At 45.3% G+C, this 21,399-nt stretch overlaps 2 protein-coding genes across 2 annotated transcripts in view; one reads left to right on the forward strand and one right to left on the reverse strand.

The window, feature by feature from the left end:
- The window catches only part of LLGL2 (LLGL scribble cell polarity complex component 2), a 33,399-nt gene extending 13,013 nt beyond the window's left edge, over nt 1–20,386 (reverse strand). The window contains exons 1-10 of the mRNA XM_054645299.2: nt 20,262–20,386; nt 13,026–13,133; nt 6,783–6,880; nt 5,705–5,786; nt 4,331–4,446; nt 3,620–3,778; nt 2,731–2,893; nt 2,424–2,556; nt 1,588–1,642; nt 1,256–1,410 (exon numbers count right to left, since the gene is read on the reverse strand). Of these exons, the coding sequence (XP_054501274.2) occupies nt 1,256–1,410; nt 1,588–1,642; nt 2,424–2,556; nt 2,731–2,893; nt 3,620–3,778; nt 4,331–4,446; nt 5,705–5,786; nt 6,783–6,880; nt 13,026–13,100 (1,036 nt within the window). The 5' untranslated portion in view covers nt 13,101–13,133; nt 20,262–20,386. The remainder of the gene's footprint in view (nt 1–1,255; nt 1,411–1,587; nt 1,643–2,423; nt 2,557–2,730; nt 2,894–3,619; nt 3,779–4,330; nt 4,447–5,704; nt 5,787–6,782; nt 6,881–13,025; nt 13,134–20,261) is intronic.
- Nucleotides 20,387–20,625: 239 nt separating this feature from the next.
- The window catches only part of GRB2 (growth factor receptor bound protein 2), a 200,535-nt gene continuing 199,761 nt past the window's right edge, over nt 20,626–21,399 (forward strand). The window contains exon 1 of the mRNA XM_077188103.1: nt 20,626–20,631. The gene's annotated coding sequence lies outside the window, so the exon portion shown is untranslated. The remainder of the gene's footprint in view (nt 20,632–21,399) is intronic.

Here is a 21,399-nt window from a genome sequence, read left to right on the forward strand (position 1 = left end):
GCACTGTGAGCTTGAAGATTTAGACCTGTAGGTTCTGCACACTTGGAAGATGCTTAGAAAAGGCAGTGTTGTGCAGGGAAAATCAGTAACAGACACACACAGGTACTTCTGCTCAGTTACACTCTGATTTCTCTGCTCTCTTTTCAGTGACCTGAGAGGGTCTGCTAAGATCTAGGAAGACAGGCAAGAGGGAATCCAAAAGTTGGTTTTTTCTGCCTCTTTTCCCAAGATATTCCTCCCCTGGATCTGTGTTCTGCTTCCCAGAACAGGCCGGAGTGATTCAATCTGCACTGACAGACCAGGATGTGGAGCTGTGGCTGTCACCACCTTCCCTGGCAGGACACAGGACAAATTGGGTTGGAAACCAGTCTAGCAGGCAAATCAGAGACTAGAAAGCCTGAGAAGATCCAGTAACAGAAGATTTACTTACAAGCTCCTAAACAATTTGCAGTTTAGTCTGATCCTGCACATTTTTGGAGCTTGAAATTGCATTTTATACTCAGTTACTCCAAGTTAACCAGAAGCAAGAACTACACCAGCATTAAACTAAGAGTTATTGGGGAAAACCCTTTACAGTTTCATGAAAAGGAAGAATGTACAGTTACTGCTGAAGTAAGGACAAGAAAGCTCTTCAACAGAAGCAAGAATCTGACAAGCTCTACACAATTCCAAGAATGAGAACTATTCAGTTTACATTCATGTTCACCAGCAGTAAGGAAATTAAGTTCTCCATATAATGACCCTTGGTTCTATGTCACCCTTTGCTGATTTGTTACCCAAAGCTCCAGACACAAATCCAGGTACTAATTAAAAGAAGCAGTGTCTCAGTGGGAGTAAATTCTGGTTTTAATTATTAGCCTCCTTTGAAGTGCTGTTTCCAAACAACAATATTCAGATCCTCATTTCACGACCTGGTTACGTCCAATGTCCAGCTTAAACAGATATAGACTTAAGAGATCTTTTCTCATTAACAGAGTAGCCTAATTTTTTTGAGGAATGTATGGCATTTGTAACCAGCCCTGTCTTTTTATACCAGTATTTCACATTTCACTTTTAAATGGGAATCTTTCACAGCTGCACTCAATCTTAAGGGTCTTTGTGAAACGAAATGATTCTGTGATTCTCTGCTGAAGTCTCAGAAACTCCCCAAACAACTGACCTCCTTATCACATTTCATATGCTATTTATACCAGGCAGATTGCCACACACGTACACAGCTACCCTAATTCCTCAGTAATGCCCTTCCACCACATACCTGCAGCAGGATCTGAACTGAAGATTATGAAGAAGTCTATCACCCGTGAGGTAAAGTCAAAGGCTGTTTGCTGGCTGCCGTGGATAACAGAGATACTGTGCCGGTCCCCATAGCTAGCCCGGGGCATTCCTCCTTGGAATATTATGTAAGGAAGCCTTGAGAGAAAGAAAGAGTTAAAGTAAGTGCTGAAGTAAGGAGCAAGAAAAAATTTAAAGAAATGTCAAAGAAAGCTTGACAACAAGTTCTTATAATGTTACTCTAAAGGGTTCATATGGCATTGCACACTGCACCCTTCAAATAGGTGAGACTGAAGGGATACACCACAAACTCACCCATTTTTTGTTGTCTGCCAGTAGATCTTGGAGATGGCCTTGCAAGGAAAAGGACCTGAGAAAGCAGAGTTATTTGCTACAATTCAAGAAGTGCATCTTTACATCAGAAGCTGCTGATTCTGCTTCAGCCAGGTCACCTCACCCTCCACCCCAAGGGGAGCCACCTAAATTAGTAGGAGCCAGCACCACCTCCCCAGACCAAGCCACATCAGACAAGTCTTCTGGGACACAACGACCACAGACCTCCACAGCAAAACACAGCTTAGGCTCAGTTCCAAACCATGCTCCTGATGGCTACCAGGGAGTGGAAGTGCTGCTGGAGGAGCTGATTAACTAGAAAGGATTGCTAAAATCATAGCCATTCCTGAAACTAATATAGAGTGATAGAGCTTTAAAAGCTTCTCTGCACTCAAAAGGTGAGGTCATCCCCATTTGATGGTTTCCAGCAAATCAGAAGCTTCATTTAATCACTGCTCAGGTCAACAAAAAATACACTCAGCTCACTATTAATTACACAGGATCCAAGCAACTCCTGCTGAACAGGACACCAGCTAAAACAAAGAGCTGAATCACCAACACCCTTCTTCATAAGGGGCACTAATATTGTCAAGACTTGCTCTCCATGTTCGGGACAGATTTCAACAATGCAAAGGAGTTTCAAATCCAAGAGAAAATCTGGGCTGAAATCCCTTAGTTGAGGCTTATAAGCCATTCAAGAGGCAGCTCTGCATTCTGCCATTAAACACTAGGGAGAATTGTGACTTGAATATCCTACACAAGCTCAGAATTAGTTTGAGTTTGGACAAATAGACAACAGTTAAACCTCACTTACTGACCATAAGGCACAGTGTTCTCCAGAGGCTCTGACTGCCTGCTGTCACTGGATACTGGCCACTGGCTGTAACTTCCATCGTAGTGACAACTAATGAATTTGCTGCCATCCCTCTGCCAGTAGAGGTTCTCCAGTTGCTGAAAAGAAAGCCATACAAATGACTGTTCTCCAGAGAGCTGTTATCTCCCCAACACAACCTGTTCTTACTGAAAAAGCAGCTTTGTCAGCCTGTCCCTGCCCCTGATTTGTCTTCAGAGTGCCAGTGAGAGCCCTTCCTGCCCTGCTGAACTGACTCTGGATTGAATCAATACCTGGCTGCCCAGGAAATGGTGTGTTGCTTTGTTATTCTGTAGGTCCCAGAGGACAATCAAGCCCCTGCTGTATCCAATTAGGATCTGGTCAGGGTTCTTAGGATGCTCCCGAAGGGCTTCCACCAGTTCACAGGATCGCCTGTTGCAGTTATCTTCTGGTATCCTGCAGGAGCAGAAGAGAAAAGAGAAGCTGAATCCAAGTACAAACTCAAAGGACTGTAATAAAAGGTGTAAGAATGAGAAATTAAGCAACAAAGTTGAAACAGCTGATCCCACAAATCCTTCAAGCAGCAGAAATATCTTATGGGAGACACCACATCAGGCCTACCAGATGGACATGCACCTAGTCTTGCTTTCTTCAAGGAAAGGCCATGGTTTACAATGAATTCCAGGACTGCATCCCAAGACTGTAAAGACAGTTTGAACCACCCACCCTATTCTCTTACAGAATAAAGGTAAGATGGAAATGTCAGTAGGAGAAGTGAAGTAGGACAATTTTCAGCAGCACTCAGCAGAGTGATAAAAACTCCATTTGAACAAAGCAGCACCAGCTGTTCTGCCAGTGGTTGAAAAAAATAAATGTGTAATTACAGCTAAACAAAATACATTTTTTTTCTAAAACTAAACACAAGGGCTAGGGCACAAGGTTTGCAGATTCACCCCAAGTGAACATGCTCTATCTCCACAGTGACAACACCAGTCTGGACCAGGACAGATATTGTTACTTAACACACACCAGGACCAAAAGTTACTTTCATGAGAGTCAGACACCTATGGACAATGCTTAACACAACAGTGAGGCCCCAGTACATAATCTGGGGTGACATTTTAACAAAGGATGTGTCTGGTAATGGGATTCCACATCTTGTTTGCTCACTCACTCACTCACCGCTGCAGCACGGCCTCGGGGGTGATGGTCCTGTCCTCCAGCACTCGGAACGAGGGCAGCTCCACCACGAAGATGTTGCCACTCTCTGTGCCCAGGTACAGCACTTCCCGTGAGGAATGGGGAAGCACAGCTGTTACCTGGGTGGCACTTGGTGGAGAGCTGGGGATGCAAAGAGACTCTTGTTACTGAATTTGGTGAGTTAACAACATAACAGGGACATTTATCAGTGTCACTTGTTTTGGAGGCATGATATTTTTTTTTAAAGAAAACATCAGCTTTAAGACAAATTATGTAAGAAATTTTGACAAGTGCACGGGGAAAGAACCAGACATCTTTTTTACAGAACCCTCTCTAAGTGTTCCTAAAAATAGCTCACTTAAATCTGGCAAGATCAAGTCAAACTAAAACCACAACAGCATTTCAAAGCCTGACTTAAGGCATGGTTAGATTTACCTAACCTTAACAGCTCCTGTACTCACAGCAGTGAATGCACAATATTTTAAAATATGTCACCCTTTGCATTGGTTGAGCACATTTAAAAGCTGGTCTCCCATGCCCCAGCCAGCTCTTGGCTGGTTTCCATGGATGCCCTTTCAATGGATTCAGAGGAGTGGCAGCCTGTAAGAACTGGACAGGCTCTAGCTTAAACAACAGCAGAATTTTCTGGCTTGCCTCTCCCCAGACCAGCTGCAAGCCCCTGCTGTGCCTTACCCAGGTGGCCCTTTGAGGGTGAAGCGATGCTCCTCCCGCAGCTCAGATGTTCCTCCGTGCTGCTTCAGGCTCCAGAGGTGCAAGCTGTTATCATCCAGCAGTGTCACCAGCTGGCACTGCAAAATCACACAACTTGCTTTTTTCAGAATGCCAGTATTAAATATAACACAGTAAATTTAGCAGTAGATTTGCTGCTGTTCATAATTCCCTGCTAAAACAGGACTGGGGAGCTGCTTCAGTTTTTTATGGCAGTGGACAAGCACTGCAGCAATGGGATTTGGGGGGTGGAGGAAGATAAGAACTAGCCTAGAGGCTAAAAACCCTGTTATAAAGGCACAGGTTATCACTGAGGGGGATGACAAGGATTTAGGCTCCTGAAGAAAATCAGCCTGTGCTGTAAAGCCCAGCCATGCAGCTGCAGGCTGTATCTCACCTCCTCCTGGCTCAGCACAGGTTTGCTGAACACACCCCAGCTTTGGGTGGGGCTGATATACTCTGCTACACCACAGTCCTCACATTCTTCATGTCCAACCTCATTCTGAGGGTTGTGTCAGAATCCTTTTATGAGCCCAGCCCTGCTGGCTGGATGTTCAAATTGAAGCATTTTACCTGCTGCAGCCACACCTGGTGCAACACTCCCCATGGGAGTTTCAGTTTATACCATTAGTTAAGCAAACAGACACCCAAAACCGCCTCAAGAATTAAATCCCTCTCATAAAGAGGCCACTTGTGCTACACTGGGGGCATCAGGGAACAAAGTCTGCAACTAAGACAGCAGTCTGGACAGTCAAGGGAAAGTGGTTAGACAGCCACCAGACATTTGGAAAATTCTGCTTTCCTATTTTTAGAGCGTGGCAATAACTGTTCAGCAATCCCCAGGAGCAAGAGTCAATACCCCCAAACACAAAGGCAACAAACTTAGCAGCAAATGAGGTTAGCAGTGCTGTTTTGAGCTCCTGAAAATAATTAAATCAGCTCAGCAGCAGCTCCTGTTCTGTCTGTTGTGCAGAGGAAAGACTACTCAGTCCTACTGAAAAAATAAGGGCTGCAAAAGGAAAAGGAAGTTCTTGCTTCTGCAGCAGATTGCCTGAACTATCCTGGCCTTATTACCATTCCCAGGATGTTACTGGAGATAAATGAGTAACAGTTATGAACAATAAAGCTACTCTTTAGTTTAAAGCTTCTCTTCTAGTTTTACTGAGCATCTCCACAGCAACAAGCATTGCTGAGAGCACAAAATACACTGGGATAAACATTCCAAACCAAGCAGCATTTGAATATACTTGGTAATAGGAGCCCAGATCCCTGGAATAAAATCAACACCTGTTTAGGAGAGATCTACATAAGTCACAGAGGTACTGAAAACACACTTACCTGATCAGGTATAAAGTGAATCTGCATTACAGTGTTGTTTTCTTCATGTAAACCCATGAACTCCACCCCAGGAGCACCATATCTGATGAGTTTGTTGAGGATCTACAGTATTTAAGGTGACCCACAGCTACAATTAATTGATAAGAAGCTTGCTAGCAAGCAAGACAAAAAGAGATTAGTTTGAAACCATGTTTTACTGTTGGTGAGCTGGCCTGCAAAGAATCAATGCAAATCTACTTTTCATTTTACATGCTTGTAAAATTTGCAGGCTGTGCTCACTGTGGAGAACAGGGAAGTTCACTTCTTCCTTCAGTATATGCAGAAGAGGTGCCTGGACCCTGTTTTTTCTCAGGGATGTTCAGTGGTTTCCCAGACACTACAATCCTGCTTAACTAATTTGTAACCAGGAGACAGATGGCAACTGCCTGCATGTGGAGTCCAGCCCCTGAGCACAAACAACACCAGCAATGAATGATTAAGCTGGCAGAGACAGCACCAACTTTTCCTTTCTGGGCTGGGTGACATGCCTGTTTTACAGCTCATCTAACTGGTCTCTGCCATGAGAATTATCTCACACAAAAAATCAGACTGGACGTCATTAGCTACAAAAAATAAATTACCATCTTCAATGTTTAGGTCTTTAATTCCTGGATGGTCAAAAACTCAGGAAGTAGAAAGCATTTCTGACTCCAGCTTTAACCTTTGAAATAGAATTGCTTTAAGAAAAAAAAAAAAAAGAAAAAGGAACCCTGCCCCAAATATTTAAACAACCCTGGAATTTACAATGTGAAGGATTGCTAAACTTAGGCCAGATCTAGTCTGACCTTCTGCATAGCAAGAGCAGAGTCTTGTTTAATATCTGCATCAGCTCAGCCCCTGTTGGAGCTGTAGCTCAGCTCTTGGAAAGATAACCCCACGCTGATCAGACCAAAATCACTCCAAACCCTGGCAAACTGTTTCAGTGTTCCAACAACCCTTGCTTGCAAATTCATACTTAATCTAACTTTTGAAGTGTCTTCAAAGCTGCACTAATTCTGTTGAGGTTAGAGAACTCTCACCCAAGGTGTTCAAAGGATACAATTTGATGGCTCCTGATCGTGTCCCAATGGCCATGAGACGGAGAAATGGGCTGTAGCCCAGAGCACTGGGCTGGTGGGGAAATCCATGTTCCACAGTCTGAGGGAGAGAAGGAAAAATTATAATCAGCAGCTTGTTTCATGGGCATTGTTGGGCAGAAATTCAACATCGCATGGCAGTCTGAAAAACAGCACTTAATGGCAGCTTCTTCTGCTGAAAGGTGTTAGAACCTTTTTGATTTGCTGAACAACAGCCTAATGATGAATGTGTGCCAAGAATCCCTGGCTCCACAGCCAGGATATCCAGAAGTGTAACAGAAATGAAAGAGAAATATTCTTAAAACAGTAGCCTGAGCAGCTCTTGATGTTAAGATTATAAATAACTCTGCATAAGCACAGCTTAGTCAGTCAATACAGCACACTCCATCACTCCACATCAGCTGCACTTCTGTAAACCAACTGCTCAGCACAATTTCAAAGTCTGACACAAATACTGTGCACTGTAAGACCAGCTTTATCTGCCAAATTCCACAGAGGTCAGCCTTCCTGACCTCTTTTTGGTGACTGACATGAAGAAATAGTGCAAAGCAATGCAGAGCTATGAGTGAACATCAGTGCTCATCAAGGAAACTAAACAGGTTTCCTATGAGCATCCAGGAAAAATAATGTAATCCATATCCATTTTCCAGAAGGAACACGGGAACACTGGAATTTAATGCCTGCTAGGCCACCTCAGAGTAATTCAAAGCCATTTGGGACTAAAAATGTCACTGTCATGGGGAGCAGTGTGGCTTGGCCTTGGTGGCTTCCCTGAAGTACAACTTACAACTGCTCCAGGAGGGAGATTTGGAGCATCTGTACACACCACACTGATGCATTTACACACCAGGGAATAATATCCTGCCATATTTACAGGATGCCACCAAGCTGCTTAGAAAACAGCTCACTGAGGTTTTCAGAAGTGCTAATGCACAGCTCTTATCCTGGTTTAGGCAAAATCAGTATGCACCAACACACAGGTAAAGAGAACTGGTGTGCCCACAGATTAATAGGGAAGATTAAGAGGGATGCTTCCTGGAAAACATTGATCCTTAAAGGCCCAACTTCTGGAAAATACCTTCTTCTAAGGCAAGCTGGCCAGCTACAGAATAGGAACTCATTACACTCACTGCTGAAAAAAAAAAAAAAGGACAAAGAAAAAAAACTGAGAACGCTCCATCTGCAGCACTTACACCTCACTCCCATCCTCATTTCCATCATGTCTGAAGCAAAGCTACCACATCACTTAAGTTTTATGCTTTATTCAGCCTAAAAGTAACACCTGGACTTTATTTCCTGCACAGTGATTTCCCAACTTAATCCCCTGCACGAGAATCAAATGGAGCTGGTTTCATTTCCGTGGTCAGGCCATAGCCCGAGGTGCCCCAGCTGCTGCAGAGCACTTTAATGTCCTGCTCAAAGACACAGCATAGGAGGATCCAGCTGACTCCAGAGTCTGCCAGTTCACTTTGGCTTTACCCGTTTGATCACAATTCCTAAGCTGCAAGAAAAGACCTCCCTCCTCTAAAATACTGGGTATCCCAGCCTGAGGTTCTCTTAAGGGAAGATGAGCCTCTTTAGAAGATGAAACTGAAAATATTGGAGCATTTCCCAATTTTCTGCTTGCCAACTCATTAGGCTGGGCAAAAGAGTGATAGTAATTTTTTTACCTTTCATAGGTAGTAAGCCAAGATTAGTACTACAACCTCCAAGACCACTGAGTTTACTTCCTTTTTTGATAACTTAATGTCCAGCCTTAGATCTTTATATTCTAAGAAGATGATTTAAGTGTTAGGTTTGCATTATTAAAAACAAATCTTGAGAAGTCAATCTTTTTACTGTCACCCTTGATGCTACTGCTAACCAACCTTTGCCATAGCTACATATATAAAACTTCCTAGAGAAGGCTTTATGAAATTAGGAATTTTTCAATGGACTCAGAATTGAAACAGGGCAGTTTCCTAACCCAGCACAGGCAAAGAGGAATTTCTCTGCACTGTGATAGCTACTGAGGCAAAAAAGAAAAGCTTCCTAATTGTCAAAGTTGTGGGAGTATAAAGCTATGGTGCAAAATTCTGGGAAGAAGATCCAAGGTAACGTTATCTTAACAATAAATCAGACATTTAAATGAATCAGGTGTAGCACAGGCAATAAACACCACTCCACTCTCACCCAAAACAAAGTGAGGAACTTGTTAGGGAGACACCAGTGTAACTCCTCCAGATAGTTTTAGTTTCAACTTGTTCACAGTCACTGCACTGTCATGATATCAGCACAACCAGGTGCAATTTTCAGTGACACATCAATTAGAAACTGTGATTATTCTAAGATTTCATCCAGCCCAAAAGATAAAGCTTTAGCCACAACTCTCAGAAAACCATGACTTATACAATACTGCACTGCCTGTTAGGAAGCTGTCAACACCAGCCTTAATACTGGCCTAATTAGATCCTGGGTTTGATGTGTTAATTTGTAAACACATTAGACAAGTCAATAAAAGCTTTAATTTTCAAGTAGGAGACCTATGAACTGCACAACCAAGTGTGTATGATTCAGTAATAATAACAGGAGGGTGATTTTTTCTCCTCCAGGTTTTCATTCAACCAAAAATTTTAAGCACCTCCCATTCCACAGACAAATTTCCAAAAGACAAATATCAGTAACAGCCACAGTGTGCTACACAACTGCTCATGGAGAGCAGTAAATGTACTAAAGGTTTCTGGTAGCTCTGAATCTTCAACCAAGATGCCCATAAGATGCAACAAAGATAACTCTCCCTTATGTCATTTGTTTCCACAGCTGGGCAGTAAAGGCTTCAGGGTGGCTTTTGGGCTGCATTTGACACCACCAGAGTCAGGCATTCACATTCACTGTCCTGATTACCCAGATCTCTTCCTTGTACTTATTTGCACCCAGTTGTTAAATCACATCAAGGCAGCTTTGGGCTGCCCTCCCTCCCCTCGACAGCTTTCATCAGCCAATCCTTTCACCTGCCCAGCAGGTAAACGCAGCAAGGGGGAGAGAGGGGGGCAGGAGGCAGCAGAGGTTACAATGGAGCCTTTCAGCAGAGCTGAAATAAGAAACCGGAGTGCCCACAATGTGCCCTCCTTCTCAAAAGGGCCTTTGTTTCTATGGGGAAAGGTAGGAGCTTTTTCTTGTCCTCTACAGATTTGTCAGACTCAAGCAAGCCTGGTGTCAGCAGCACTGACAGAAATGCTTCGTGTCAGTCGTATTTACTGCAGGAAAAATGTGGCCAAACTGAACAGTTGTTCCCAGCCCACACTAAAGCTGTGCCGATGAAATTCAGCTCTGTCTTCCTCCTTTCACTTGTCTCTGCTCCTCCTCTCAGATTGTTTTATGACAGAGCAGAGACAAACCCAACCACAGGCAATACAAGCCCTGTCCCTTTGTTAATTCAGCTTTTGAAGAAACAATGAAGCCTGCATGTGCTAACTCCACTTTGCTTAGACACTAATTCAGATTTCAGGTAAGGTCTCCATCACACCCATCAGCAAAGGGGCAGGAAGGCTGAAAACAGGGGAAAAACCATGAAGCCATAAATTAAATGCAATGCTCCCAGTTGGGTAACATTCAGCTGTAAGACAGGCTGGTTCACCTGTGTGTTACCCATCATCTAGTCTGACAATGCCAGCCTGAACATGTTTCTTCTGCAGGGCTTGGATTGAGCCAAAGGCATCCAAATACTACTTCCAAAAGCAGGATAAACTCAAAGAAGTAGACTGCCAAGTCCACATACCTTATCCTTCGTTCTATCCATTGAGCTAAAAACAGATTCTTGCAACAGGTACACACAAGTATGGGAAGTTCTTACTCATACAGAGAAACAGATATGCAAAGCTAAGTGACTAGCAGAATTTAGGAAGGTGTTTTTTGAAACAAACACAACTTTGAAGACAGTTTGAAGTGCTAGTCCAGTCATCAATCAATCCTTTAAAACCATCTGGACCACCCCTTATGCAAAACAGAAATGCAAGAGAGAAGCAGTAAGAAGATCACAACCTATTTATACCTGACAGAGTAAACAAACAAACAAAAATCCACCACCAATTAAACAGACTTTCTAAATTGAAGTCCATTCTAGGTCAGGGTGGTCAAATACATTCCACTACACTAACACTAAATCTGTGAGGCACCATGCATTTATGCATTTATGTTCAACTTCAGTGTAAAATGAGGGCAGGAATCCCCAGCACTTTAAGGTGCAGACCTTTGCCTTTAGTCATGGCCTGCATCACACACTGAAGAGGTGCAAATCCACTGTGCAATTTCTCTGATCAGCAACTTTAAAGGCCCACAAAATATTTCCCAAGCAGGTTCTTAACCAGAAGTCTTTCAAAGACCTCAAATAACAAGTGTTTAAAAACCTGCTTACCAGCACTAATGTGCTTGCTCTAATAGCACATTAGACCAGGACAGCCTTGGCACACAAAGAACTATGATTCTTGGCTCCTTGAAGCCATAACCTTCAACAGCTCAGAATTAAGGTCTGACTTTCCCAGATTTTCTCAGTCTACCTGGCTGTGAGTAGATGTTTACTGGATCAAAGGGTAGAAGCTTTCAAATGACCCATTATCTCTAGAAATACTGGAATGGGAGACACAAGACTTGGGAAAAAAATCCCCTCACTTTTATGCAAGAAAAAAGTAGAGTGTAAAAGATTCTGGTATAATGTTCATTCCCTTCTGATTCTTATTAGAAAAGAACAAGTTACTGTGGCTAAAAGGTGCAAATGAATTTTACAAGGCCTTTAATTACCAAGCTGTTAATGAGAGTAAACATTAGGAAGTGTCCAAAGTAGTTGTCTCCCTAGAAACAAGATGTCATATTTACCTTCAGGACTGAATCAAATGGAGTCACAAATGCTGATGTCAGCTTCTAATATATTTGGAAGTTTCCCTCTGCTGCAAAAGCTACCTCTTTCAACCCTGTTTTGCATTATCCAAATTAGTTTGTCTCTGGCAGGTAAAGCTTAGCCAAACATTCTCATAAGAGAAAGGCATATACAAGGAAGAGCCATCCCTAAAATAACAGAGTTTTTCCAAGGAATATACAATTTTAAATGCTTATAAGCAACTCTGACCCATCCCTGGGACATCTTTTCTGAAGCTGACATTGCATTTAGCCAGATGCAAACAACTCAAACCTGGTCTGCATTCACTGATTTTTCTACTGCATCTGCACTAGGATTTCCTGATGGTAGCAGGCAGAAAACAGACCCGAAGCACTCTTGAGTTCCCTTGTCTCCCCAATGGCAGGGAGGTATGCACGGAATTAGTGTGCTTAGTACCAATTGCATTAAATCATTTATCTCAAATATCCACAGTTCCACTTCAAGTATCCATCTACAGTACAATTACAATGAATCAAGGAGGTTACTTCCTAGGCTGATTTCATTTATCCATTACACTTTTCAGCAAAATTCCATTTAAACCTTGGAAACACAAAACCTACAAATATATTTCTGCTCCCCAAAGAAAGTGTAAGTAGCCATTAGCCTAGCCATGATTTAATACTAGGCATTTTCAAAGATAAAAGCATTATGCTCCTGGCCAGAGCTCAAAAGAAAAAGTGTTGGACAGATAGCACAGCCATTGTACTTTCTTCTTCACAGAGGGAAGGAAAAAAATCTAGCAACAGATTCAGACTAAGATAATAGTAAATTGATTATTAATGGCCATTGTGCTGCCTAGGTGATATCCCAGCCTTTTAAATGCACATTTAAAAGCAGGGGTACACTTGTAAATCCAAAGGATAATCAGGGACAAAGAACTCTGGCTTCAGCTGCACCACAAGCTGTGGCTCATGTGTATCTTTAGAAAAATGTTTATTTTTCTAACAAGGACTACCTATAACAGAAACAGTCCCAGCACATAGCAGGACAAGTGACAGACCACTCAGAGGATAGAAAAGTTGCTGTGAAGACCTCTTCTTTCAGCAAGTGCCACTCAACAGCATCACAATATCCTTCCTCTTAAAAAAGGAGAGAAAATTGAGAACATGCCCAGGACCTTAAAGGAAACTACTCAGGCACATTGTGGGAGAAAAAGGCAGAACTAAAAAGAGAACAAACCAGCACCTCTCCTATATTTAACTTTTCCACCCACACTCAAGTGGTTTTTCCCTCCTTTTGCAGGATGCAGTGGCTCAGGACAGATTTGCCCTGCAGCCTGAGGAAAGCCCCGTACCTTGTTGAACTGGAAAAGGTCGCGCTTGAGCCTCTCTCGCACTGGATCGTGTCCGGGTCTTAAGAACCTTCTCATCTTCCTCGCTGTAGTATCTTGGCAACAAAAATCCTAACAAAATAGAAAAGAAGAGCCCATATAAACAAAAGCAGCCTGAGCAGAAAGCAGGCAGAAGTAGGTTATTTATTTTGGTATAGCAGGTAACAAATCAGCCAGAGCAGACTGAGACAACATCACTATCGAGTGACTAAAACCTGATACCAGTCTAGCACGGCTCTCTGCTGCAGCACTTCACAATTCTATTTTCACATTGATTAAGCAAACTAGTACAGATAAAACAAGAGGATTCTAAAAAGGATTTTGCACTTGGCCATTTTGCAATCCCTTGAGTTGACCTTATCCAAAGAAAAGGCAAAACTGCAGCATTTGCATAAACATTCAGACAAACCCAACCTAAAGGCCAACTCCCAGGCTCAGGCATTATTGACTAGCATCAGTTTTCACCCCAGGTAACCCTCCAGCTATTGAGCCAAAGAGAGAAAGAATCCCATTTTCAGGTCTCTCCACGGGCACAGCAGAAAGGGCGCTGTGCTGCCTGCAGGGGAGCTGCATTAATTATTAACTTGCTTTTGTAAAATATCAAGCCGAGCTCCCTGCTCGAGGTGGGGGTAGGGAAGGGAATTTCACACCTGCAATTCACTGTGCAGCTGAAGCACAAAGCAGTGTCCTAGTGCCTGGCCTCTCAGAGGAGGATCCAAGCGGGACAAATCAGACCTGACTGGCCAGCCAGCAACCACACGGGGAATACCAGGCTCCAGCTTCCTGCTCTCTACAGCTCAGGAGGCTGTCACATCTCCCCTCTGCACAGGGACTAAGTGACAAGTAAACCTTGCTAATCCAAGAGCAAAGGCTTGAATTCACATGCTGACAGCTTACCCTGGTGTTAGTGCTCCTGCCTGCCCTGGCCAACTCTCACAAGCTGCAGTTTACAGACACTGCACTCAGTATTTTATTTTAATTTGCTGGACAGGGAGCAATTTGCCAGCTGCTCTGTACATGACACACGTGTGCAGTGGAGGCCAGAACTTCTGAGGTGCAATGAAGGGTCAGAATGGATATCATACATGGTCAGAAGAGGTTCATACACACTACAGCAAGGTGGGGAGCAGGGGGCCAACGCTGCATGAGAAAGAGAGGGATCAGGAGCACCAAAGGAACTGGTATGTGAACAGAGGGGTTTGAACCCTTCAAACAGTGAGGCTGGAGGTGAGTGACTGAGGGGACAAGCTTTCACACCTGTAGAGATAGGAACAGCACAGCTGGAAACAGGGTGGCTGCTTCTGTGCTCCTGCCAGCAACAATGGCCTTTGGATAATGACCTAAAGCAGCCACTCCTGAAGAGCTTGAGCTGTTTTTCAAAGAGTTCCTAGCAAGGCCTTGCACCAGCTGTGAAGGTCCAAAAGAAGGAAATGGTGTGATAAACAGGATGCTCCACAGGCATATTTTGAGAACTCCCTTAGAAACTCCCTGAGCTTGAACTTGTACCTCTTTGTTGCACTACTGCCCTTTTACCTTTCCTGCTCTCACTCCAACATCTCCAGCCACCTGTGCAGCACTGCCCTGAGCTCACCAAAGGCCTGCAATGCATCCCTGGTTCAGAGGACCAGAGGATCACACAAGGATCAATCACCCAAGTCACTTCTTCTGAAATATTACTAGGATCTACATGACTGGAATATGTCACCTACCTGACATTCCAGTCACCTAGAATAACTGGCAGCACCAACTACCACAGAAAAACTGGCTCTGAGTAGGGCAGCTACAGCTGTCTGTGTTGGTGGGCCACCAGCACATGCAGGGGTGAAGAATGTGCACAGAAACATATGAGGACCTCAGAAAAGAGAGGAAGAATAAAAGTGTACTTTATTTGGAAAGTAAATCCTTCTACAATGATTTAGCACCTCAACTGAAATTTCAAAAATAGTGTCAGATTTTAAGACTTCTTTTACTAGATATGCCTGAGAGAGGGACATATTTTCACAAAGCTACATTCACTTTAAGTTAGCAAAAGTTACAGAGCAGTGACAAGGTGCTGTGCAATGAAAGGACAGCACATCATGCCCATGTATAACACACAACTTGCCCTGAGCCAGACAAGGAAAGGAAAGTGCCAAGGAGACGCACCCTTTCCCACTGTCAATCAATATCCTGGACCTGTTAAACGAGGCAAAACCACAGAGAAACTCTACTAATTACCCTCCCCACTTTAGAACAAAAGACCTCAGCTATGCCAGCAGAGACAAACACAGTGTTAGGAGCAAAGAACAGGGGGCTCGTTTTGAGAGAGACACAACTTTACATTTTAAAACTTGCTAGAAAGTTTTATCCTAAAATATTAATGGCATCCTGAAGCATGCTGTTTGAGCCTGCTTATGCAAGAGCTCCAACATTCACGCTCCAGCCCACAATAACTTGTTCAACAGGCTAAGAAGTGTAGTAGTTCTGAACTGAGCAGTAACTCACTTGAAGAACCATCACCCTGAAGGGCTGAGAGGATCAGAGAAGGCAAGCTACAAAAGTCACCTCTCATAGACTCATATCAGAGTTTCTTTCTGACCAAAGAACCTTTGAGTGTCACAGTATGGGAGAGAATGAAAGAACAAGCAGTTTTGAACAAAGGCAAAGAAGGAATAGCATCCACTGCAGCACAGGTTGTCCAAGAGTTATCATCACAAGTTTACAAGACACTTATCAAAGAGAAGAATTTTGGTTTTAGTACAATAAGCAAGTATCTCTTCCAATTCTAGAAATAGATTCCACAATCTGTATAATCTTATCTTCCAGATGCACATTTACATTTTAGCAGTTTAGTTTCTCTCCCACACACCTTTGGAGTCTTACATAAAACTCTAGCCCCATGTGCTCTGCAGTTGTCTGCCAGTCAGCATTTACAACCATCTGGTAACAGTTGTGGCTACCAGTAGCCAGAGAGGAATTCTCCAGTAGCCTCTGAAGCTATGCCAGGTCTGCATGTATCTAATGTTCTCATTTTCCAGGGAAACAATTCTTTAGGCTTTCAAAGACAAGTCTTTTACCAGAAACTATGTGCAACATTCTCTTCTTTTAAGATGCACTCCCAGCAGCTGTTTAGAGGCAACAATAGCCCAAGGCTGAGCCAACCCAAGTCTTGCTGGTACTCAGGACATGGACACCTGACAGCAGAGGTCAGAGTGCCCTGAACATCAAACTCCTGCTGCTTCCTTACCTGAATGCTCAGCTAAATACAGTAAAGTCCCCTTTTCACCCCATTGGATTAGATCCAGACACAAAGCAAAATCTCCTCACTATTCATATGGAAAGGCAATGAAAGCATCAGTGGCAAGACAATCCTGTTTCCAATCAGACGCTAAGGAGCAGTTTAACATCACAACCAGATTTCACTCCATCCTCCTTGCTCAGCTCCACTCATTTCAGATGCCGTGAGAGTGGCATGTGAACCCACATTCAACAGAAGGACAAAAGCTCCTTCCCAGGAGCAGCATTAATTGTTCCTCACTGCTGAGTGTAACCAGTCCAGAGTTCCACGTTTTCCTTTGGCTTCCTTGCTTCTGCACACAGCAATGCATCTTGGTGCCCGTGCACAGCTTGCTGAGATACTCTCCATCATTTTCTACATCAGCTTGGCATAGGCTGGCAGGGAACTACCCTGTGCAGAAATTGGTTGCGATTTTTCCTTATGTCCTCTCATGAGAGTGGAATTTCCAGCCAAAATGTTGTAAGTCCCAATCACACAAGTTAATCCAGTCTTGCAAGAAGAGGAAGCCCAGGTCAGAAGTTTTTATTACGTAGACAGTTTTAAGCGTGGATGCAGTCTCAAGTGAACCCCACAACAAAAACATACCCATAATGAGTTTGTTTTGCTCGCGTAGCAGAGTTGCAAGGTACCATCTGTGTGCCTCTTTGGCAACCTTTACTCAGCTTGAACAGGTTTTCAATGGGATACAGTCCAAGAGCTTTCTTTCCAAAATGCCAGCAAGTATCTCAAGAACTCTTAAATCCTGCCTTGATTTCGGTTTCCTTCTCATTCCTTCCTCAGCACTCCTTCCTGCTTACAGGTCCTTAAAGGGAGAACATCTACCTATGCAGCTGATAACACTTTATCAACCCTGCTAAAATAAAAGAGGCCTTATCGGACAGCTTTGTTTGAACTCCAGGCAGTTGGTGCTGCTGTAACAAACAGTCACTCCCATGGCCTTGTCTGAACCAGGTTCTCTCCTCACCCAGGAGTTTTTGCCTTGTTGCTGTTACCAACACAGCAGCAAGACAACAGAGGCTGGCTCAGCTGCACAGCAAAAAGCTCTTCCTTAGCACCAGTGATCTCACACCAACAGAACTGAGCAAAGTATCACTTAAACACCAGATTTATCACATTTATCGATTACAGGTGCCATGACTCACCGTGAAAGGACAAGTTTAAGAACAATTTTAGCTTGAAATCAATGAAACGAGCCTGAGCTATTCTTTAACTGTTCATCTCTACCACCCTGCTTGGCTGTGACACACTGTCAAGGCAGATACTCAAGAAGAAAGCACAAGCCAAGCAGAGCAGCTAAAGCAAGGGAAGGAGCAGTTGCAGTACACAGAGAAGAGTAAGACAACACCTCCTTTTCCCAGGAGAAGGAAGATGCTCTACCATTATTCTCACTTTAATGAGACCACGCAGAGATCTCCCTTACACAACTGCTGAGCCACTGCTACCCCCCACCACTTGCAGTTTCATAAACAGCAGAGTGTTCATGTGCACCTTGCATACAGTAGTCAGAGAGGAAAACCAAAAGATCCTCTAAAAAGGATTTATTTCAGTGAACCTGGAGAGACAGACAGTGAAATGAACAACTGAACAGACTGTGGCAACACTATGTGCAGGTGGCTGCCCTCCTAAAACACAAACAATATTGAACAAAGTATCTGACATCGATTCTCCGAGAACTCTTTGAAAAGAATCGAGAACTAATCACACAACTCAGGCGAGTTCGTGTACTGCCAACAGCCTTGTACTTGGAGTTACCAGGAACCGCCCACCTGCAATGAATTTGGGAATTGTGCAAACCTTGTGTGTCATTAGGACTCCTATTGTGTTCTCCTTGTCATGGGGGCATGACAACACAAAGTTTCAAAATACTACAGCAGAACAAAGTCTTTACACTGTACAACATTATTGCCCGTGATGCAAAACCTTTTGTAGGCTTTGCTAAGGAGCGTGAATCAAACAGAAAAGTGGCTTGTAACTTTGGAGCAGCACTTTACAAACAGTGGGTCGATGCAACAAACCACAAAAGCATTTGCTTCATAAAGCAACACAAAGAGATCCAGGTATGAGAAATGTTTATATAAGAACTGGAGTTTTCACACAATTTCTGCACAGAAACCAAACCAGTGCCTCCTTTGGTATTTTAAAGAAAGATGAGGGTACTGAGAGTATCACATTCTCTTACTGCCGTGTATTAACTGCAAGACATATGTTTAAAATTTACCTTGCTCTTTGACATTTCTCAAGCTTCTGTGTCAGCCAAGAAAAGACACACCTCTTCCATAAGCAATTCCCAGGAACAATTATGTTACCATACCAGAAGGCCACTGGAAGATAAAGGGCTCTCAACTGGTTTAACTCCTCCAGTACTTTTCTTCGGTTAGCTGTTATAGCAGATGTAATTTGTTCAAAACCAAATAAAAGACATTTCTCAGCACCATCCTATGAAGTCGTTTGAGAACTCTTCTCCCTCTCCAATACCACGAACTATAAAGAGCCCCTTGGCAGGCTACAAGCAGCACTGAGCAGGATTAGGGACTGCTCACTACTGGCACGGATCATCCTCATCTCCTCCACGGGCCAGTCTATCCCTACAAGGAACGTGCCAGGACTCATGGAGGAGCCTTGGGACGTACCAGCACTTTGCATCCCACTTGCCAGAAGCACCAGCTTCCCGATTCAAAGCTCAGATCACCAGGCAGCTGCTCTGGGCACACAGCTTCAGCTGGGACTTGGTAAAGCCAGATATTCCAGTTGACTGAAGTGCTCTCAGATGACTACAAAGAGCAGCATTCCCCATCAAGTAAGACATGACAATGGACAACTCTTACTTCTACCATGTCAGTGGAGCTGTCCCCCTGTCCTGTCACTACCCCCACACCAACACACGGCTTTGTGCCATTGCCTGCAGAAACACAGACCCGGGAGCCTGAGTCAACTGCACTACACCATCAACAAAACTAAACACAAACAGGCAAAGCTTTCTCCAACACCAAGGTTAAGCCTCAGCTCCAGGAGGGGAGATACCAGCAAGAGCCTGTTCCCACGGGACAATGAAGGGCAACCTGAGACAAAGGCTGAACAACTTCCTTCACCGGTTTATTACACCTGTTTGCTGCCTGCTGGAAGTAACGTGCTCCTTCATTCAGCAAGTTCTCTCAGCTTTGGGGAGGGGAAAGAAAAACTACCAATAGTGACAAGATGCATTTAATACAGGCATAGGAAAAAAAAAAAAAAAGAGAGAAAATGCTAACAGAATATTCCGAGGGAGTCAGAGTCACTGCAGTTCTTGCTCTTGTCTTCTCCAAGACCCGCTGCGTGGAGCCAGCGGCAGCACTGGAGACTTGCGGACCGGGCTGCGGGCAGGGGCATCTCCGACCGCAGCACCGGGCGGGAGCGGTTCCCGCAGCCCCCGGGAGCGGCCCCGGCCCGGACCCGCTGGAGGGCCCGGCAGGAAGTCCCGGAGCGGCCACTGCCGCCACCACCCCAGGGAATCCCGGGATGCGGAGCGGCCGCGCGGTACCCGCGGGGCTGCGCGCTCCGGCCGGGACCGACACAGCGCAGCGAGCCCGGGAGTGGACACAGCAGCAAACAAAACCCCACCAGCCCTCAGCGCCGCGGCTGCAAGTTCCAGGGGAGACACTGCCGGAGTCCCCGGGTGCGCCAGGGCTTCACGTGTGGGCAGCCCCGACACGCCAGCCCCTGCCGGCGCAGGCAGCGCGGAGAGCCCGGGCACCGGCGAAGGGAACCCACTCGAGGGCGGGGACACCGGCGAGCACCTGCCGGCCCCGCCGCGCAGCCCAGCACGGGCGGGCATGGGGGGCCGCCTCGGCGAGCTCTGCCGGGGCCGTGCCGGCCGGACGCCCCGCCGGCTCCCCTCCCGGGAGCCCCTCCCGCCTCCCCGCGCGGCCCCAGCGAGCGGCGCTCACCTGCGGGGGCTAGGGCCGGGCCGCCCCGGCCGCGCTCCGCTCCGCGCCCGCTCCCCCTCAGCTGCGCGGCGGCCTCGCTCCGCGGGCACCTCTGGGCGGGTCGAGGTGGGCGGGGCCGGGGGCGGGACCGCCCAGTAGGCGGGGCCACGCTATCCAAACAGCATGCATGGGCGTGGCCTCGCATGCAAATAAGGCCGGACCGCGGCCTCACCTCCCTTTCAGCCAGCGCGCTCATGAATAATTCAGCAACGTGCTTGCTGTAGCCAATCAGAGAGCGGCACCGCACGGCTCGGGAGCGCGGGCACCCGGCACCGGGAAAAGGCCGGGAAAGGCGGCCCAGAAAAGGGCGGCGGGGAAAGCCGGGGCCGGACTTCAGGGCGCTTCCTCCCGGCTCCAGCCCCGCCAGGGAGCTCCCAGCTTTCACAGACTTGCCTGTGAAAATTGGTAGATTTTGCAAAAAGTCGAAGCCTTCGCTGGAGAGAGGAATACAAAGTCCCACCGCACAGTCCCGCAGCAGCCATCCCCTGTCCTGCTGCAGGAAACAGCAGATAGACAAGGATGCTGTATTTATGTAAAGGGCAATGGCGGGTGAAGGTCTGCCCACTCTGCATCCATCAAAAGCTTGAAATTACCTCTGACAAGAGTCCAGTAACAGTATTTCACCCATTTTCCAAAAGTCATGTTTTTCAATTAAACATTCAGTTCCCTCATCCTGCAATGCTCAGCCGATCTGCATCACAGGCCAAAGTGGAGCAGTGGTATCAGTCTGGATCATGCCCCTGTTCTGGGGTGGGTAAAGGCACCATCAGATGTTACAGCGCTGAGCAAGGCAGCCACAGTTTCTCAATCCTCCCTGCAGTGGTTATTAAATTGTAATTGTCTTGTGCTGAATCAGGGAGTCTCTGCCCCAGTGAAACTCACTGGGTGGCTCTTGTAGAGTTCATCGATACAATTTCACCTCGGCATAAAGAGATGAGACTGATTGAAATCAACAGGAGTGAGTTTGACCTAATTCCAGGACAAACATGAGCCTTGTGGGTCAGGCTGGAATTCTCCTGGCTGTGCCTGTTCTTAGAAACTCCCTTCCCACTGCCTTTAATCTGTAAAACAGTCTGGGAGAATGCTGAGGGCAGCTGGG

Source organism: Agelaius phoeniceus, chromosome 19 (genome assembly GCF_051311805.1).
Source record: "Agelaius phoeniceus isolate bAgePho1 chromosome 19, bAgePho1.hap1, whole genome shotgun sequence".
In the NCBI taxonomy this organism is placed as follows: domain Eukaryota; kingdom Metazoa; phylum Chordata; class Aves; order Passeriformes; family Icteridae; genus Agelaius; species Agelaius phoeniceus.